The sequence below is a fragment of the Austrofundulus limnaeus genome, unplaced genomic scaffold (assembly GCF_001266775.1).
Source record: "Austrofundulus limnaeus strain Quisiro unplaced genomic scaffold, Austrofundulus_limnaeus-1.0 Scaffold736, whole genome shotgun sequence".
NCBI classification, from domain to species: Eukaryota; Metazoa; Chordata; class Actinopteri; order Cyprinodontiformes; family Rivulidae; genus Austrofundulus; species Austrofundulus limnaeus.
In genome coordinates, this window is record NW_013953138.1 from 45,198 (window position 1) to 50,054 (window position 4,857).

General features: G+C 45.0%; 1 protein-coding gene across 1 annotated transcript; it reads left to right on the forward strand.

The window, feature by feature from the left end:
- Nucleotides 1–557: 557 nt before the first annotated feature.
- On the forward strand, nt 558–4,323 carry zic5 (zic family member 5 (odd-paired homolog, Drosophila); the record flags this gene model as incomplete). Its single annotated transcript, XM_014028259.1, is given in 2 exon segments — nt 558–1,744; nt 2,784–4,323. Coding segments are annotated over 2 exon segments (1,503 nt in total). The 3' UTR covers nt 3,236–4,323.
- Nucleotides 4,324–4,857: the final 534 nt, after the last annotated feature.

Here is a 4,857-nt window from a genome sequence, read left to right on the forward strand (position 1 = left end):
ATATATGCCCCTTCTACATAGTTGTTTTGCTTATCTCCTTTATTTTTAATTTATATGTTGAAAAATGTTTAAATAATAATAGTTACAAAAAACTTTCATGACAGGAAATGAAACAGCGCTGGATCATTTTTTTTTATCATTATTGTCATTTTTCTTCTCTTTTTACGTTACAAACATCCGCTCTGCTCGTTTCATCATTAGGGAATTACTATTTATTTATTTATAATGACTTGATATCAGTGTATTGGGACAGCCAGTCCTTAGGGTGAGGCAGAACGCACTTTGTCACACAAACTGATATTTCTGTCATGCACGGGCGCGAGCTCCAGTAAACAGAGCCGCTGGTAACTTTTTAGTGAGTACAACTTTTTGGAGTCAGCAGCGATAAAGAGAGTGAGGGGGCGGAACCCTGCTGGGCCCCTGCGCTGAACGACAGCCAATCGCTTCGTCCTCCTAACTGCCAGTCACCGAAATCCGTCCAATACCCGCGGTGCCATTTCTAAACTCTATTCCCCACTGTGTCCTCCAACTGTTGTATGTTCTGCCAATCGCTTGAGGACAGAGTGGGGAAAGGAGCAAAGCAGAGTTAGAAGCCGGACAAAAAGAACTTATAGAAAGCCCTTATATCCATATTTTCCTCATGTTTTAGAGCGCGTGGTGTGCTGWGTGCGGATGGACTTGTCCCTGTAAGTTATGGAGCCCCCTTTAAGCAAGAGGAACCCGGCGATAAGATTAGCGGATTTGGCAGCAACTCAGCCCCTTCCTCATCAGAATATGACAGGCTTCCCGGGGCTAGGGGGGCATCACCCTCTCTCCCACCATGCCCACCTCCACCCTGGGGAGCTGGGCAACGACCCCGGAGTGGCACTCACTCCATTTGGACCAGAGCACATGGCACAGACAAATGCTCTCAAACTTAGCCCATCTCAGCACATTCAGAGCCACCCCGAAGCCCAGACCGCGGCGTCTTTCACTCCCGCTCAGACCACAGTTGGTTTCCCCGTGGCTCACCCCCACTCAGGCTACTCAAGCAGCAGGGACTTCATCCTCAGGAGAGAACTCTCAGCCTCTGCTATGCATGCACTTGGCGACCAGCATAGTTCCGCCTCCTCCCCTCATCACCATGGCATGTTCATTTCGCCAACAGGTGCTTATGGGCACGCGGAAAGCGGGGCCCATTCGCTTTTCACTGGACTGCACGAGCAGGCGTCCCCAGGCGCGCACCACCACCACCATGCCCTCAACGGGCAGATGCGCCTGGGTCTGCCGGGGGACATCTACGGCAGGCCGGAGCACTTCGGGCACAGGCCGGAGCACCACTACGGAGCGTCCTCCCTGCACAGCTACAACTCCATGAACCTCAACGTCAACATCGCCTCCGCTCCTCACGGAGCCGCGGGGGCGTTTCTGAGGTACATGCGGCAGCCCATCAAGCAGGAGCTCATCTGCAAGTGGATCGAGCCGGAGCAGAGCCAGAAGAAGCCCTGCTCGAAGACGTACAGCACCATGCACGAGCTGGTCAACCACGTCACGGTGGAGCACGTCGGGGGACCCGAGCAGAGCACGCACGTCTGCTTCTGGGAGGAATGTCCGCGCGAGGGCAAGGCGTTCAAAGCGAAGTACAAACTGATCAACCACATCAGAGTTCACACCGGGGAGAAGCCTTTCCCGTGTCCGTTRCCCGGCTGCGGGAAGGTGTTCGCGCGCTCGGAAAACCTCAAAATCCACAAGAGAACTCACACAGGTCAGTGCTGCATGTCCCTGTTTGGAAAAACTGGAGAATAAAGTCAATATGACCTTGTTTTTATTCATATGCTGAACGGATCGACAGATCGATCGTGCGTAATTACGCACAGATAGAAAAAAAAACTTTTGGCTCAAAAACTAACCGTGTTTCATTTTCTGTCTTACATCTAAACTTTTTTTCTTTACTTTCCCATGCAAACCTCTGCGGTAGGCGTGAAAAGCTTAGAGCATATGATTTGTAAAACGTGCTTACGTACATACTGCTGCACGCGTAAATGTAATTTGTCCTGCAGGCGTAGGACGTTTTTTTTTTTTTTTTCAAAGGCACCATCTGCATACGGAGGAGGTCAACATGATACACAATTTATAAATAAAAAAATGCAAAACACGTGCGTTCAACTTAGTCATTTTTATTTTTTATTTTCTTGTAAAATTGTAAACCATCAAGAGAACAAGCTGTGCTCGATTCTGCAACCTCCGTCCTGTCTGCGGAGGAACATCCAGTACCGTCAGCCAAAACCGCTTTAAACACTGCGCCTCTAAGCTGGAAAACTCGTTAAACCTGAAGRTGAATAAGTGCTTTTTGGTCTTTTACACAGATATATAATTTAGTTAAGGCATCTCACGGGAGGTTAATTTTAATTTTGTGCCATTAACATCGCCCCGCTCATTAATTGATCATATAAAAACACAGATGGAACAGATCAGGTGATCGGAGAACCCGAGTTGTATCGTTCCTTTATATTCCAAAACAAATGCAGAGCTTTGGAGGAAAGTATTTTGTTTATTTTTTTTAATATTTGACATATTTTATGTGTCTCCTGGGTGCCCCCTCCTTTTTTGCTCATGCATGCATGTAAACCAGGGGGAGCAGCAGTGAATCATAGGAGCCCCTCACCCCGCCTCAGACTAATAAACAAACTTWTGCCGCGTTATTCTGACAAGTTGCACTGCAGCGTGTTTTATAAATTTGTATTCATTTTTGAAGTGAAAAGTTATGCACACTTATAAATGTGCCTGTTTCTTATTTACTCAAGGAGAGAAGCCCTTCAAGTGCGAGTTCGACGGCTGCGACCGCAAATTCGCCAACAGCAGCGACCGGAAGAAGCACTCCCACGTGCACACCAGCGACAAGCCCTACTACTGCAAGGTGCGCGGCTGCGACAAGTCGTACACGCACCCGAGCTCGCTGCGCAAGCACATGAAGGTGCACTGCAAGTCCCCGCCGCCCCCCGGCTCCGCCGGCCTCACCTACATCTCCTCCGCGAACCCCCTCGGGGGAGACGCGCTGTCGCCCGCCTCTGACGCGCACAGGACGCGCTCGGCGAACCTCTCCTCCCCTCAGGTCACCAACCTCAACGAGTGGTACGTGTGCCAGGGGAGCGGGGGTCCCCCCAACCACSTGCACACCCCCTCCAGCGACGTGCCAACGTCAGACTCCGACGACGAGGACTCTTTTAGAAATTCGGACCCGAGGACGATGCTCTGACGCCTCATGGGGCTGAACCATTTTGGACACTAAAATTGGCAGATTATCATTAATTATAGCAGCATTTCTTTTCCCACAAGTGACCCCTGATCCTTAACTTAAAAAGAAACCAACAACTCAAATGATCCAGATTTGGCTGGAACCTTTTTTCTAATTATTTTATTTATTAAAATCCATACACAGGGTTTAAATTATAACTCCACTGACGTGCTAAAGACTTTTTCCCACATGACCTCTAATCATCTCGATGCTGTTAAAACTAGATTTAGTCAGTGTGACATGAAAGGAGGGGAACACTTGTAACCTCACAAGTGGCAACAAGCAGTTAAATCTAAAAGAGGCCTTTAAAACAACTTGTTTGCTTTGAGGTGCAGAGGGACAGGGGGAAAAAAAGGGGGGCAACAATAAACAAGGAAACAAAAAAATCAAGTGTCTTAAGGGTTTTRCAGATTTTTAGAATATGTTTGGGTGAAATTTTGTAATATTTAAAACTATTTAAGACTGTATTTTATGCAAAAAGAAGAAAAAAAATACACAAGTGTAGTGCTTGTTAAATTCCCTTGAGGCACTAAATGTCTCCACCAGACAGACTCTGTAGGATTTGTACATATGTGTAATTGTACTGATGTTTGTGAATCTTGTGTAGTATTTTTTTTCTTGCAGAGGAATTTGTTTTGAATATTGTAATTTATTTTTGCTGGTTTCAGTGTCATTGCGGAAAACACCAAAGAATAATAATAATTATTATAATACTATGAGTTTTGGTGATGTGTGTAGAGCCCTGCTGATATTTCTTTTTTTATTTTTTGATAACATTTTTAACACTTTTGTTTGTGTTCTGTAAGAAGAAGAAAAAACAAAGAAATCATCTACTTGAATATATAGGCTGTGTAATGTGAAGAGTCCTTTTTCTCGCATGCCTTTGTAGTAACCTGTCTTTCATTTGGAGGTGCATGATGTCACTGGACATGATAAGAAAAAAAAGAAAAACAAAAGCTGGGAGGGATGAATCAACTTGATGTTCAAAATTTCATTTACAACCTAAAAGCCGTGCTAAAATTTAATAAAAAAAAGATATCAGGAAATCATTTCAAATGCTTATGGTTGAAGTTGCAGTGAATAATAATCCTTTGATGGTGTAAATACTGTCAGTTTTGGTGGCGATGGTGATATTTTCCACCTTTTTTTTTTTGTATTTATCTGTTGTGAGGTTGCACCAGTCCTGTTAAACAATGCCTTCAGTTTAATTGTGAGCCGAAAAGAAGAGTCAACAAATCATCTGTCTGGCCTTAAATGAGAAACGGGATGCGGTCGTTTGCCACATCCCTGACATTTCTATCAAACCTGTTCCCAGAAACCGGCCCGTATAAATAACAAGGCCCCAAAGAAGACTCAGTAAGAAACTAATCACCAAGCTAATGGGGTAAACTTATAGCCCCCTGATGACTCAAACCTCTGAAAAGCTGCGACTAAACACAAAGCAGCCGAGGCATGAATCATTCATGGGYAAAATAAAAGATAAAAAGATATCTGACAATAAGCAAAACCCTTGTATAGAGTGTATTAATCCAAAAAAAAAAAAAAACCTTCCCCCCACCTCTTCTTATTTCCTCTATTAAAAC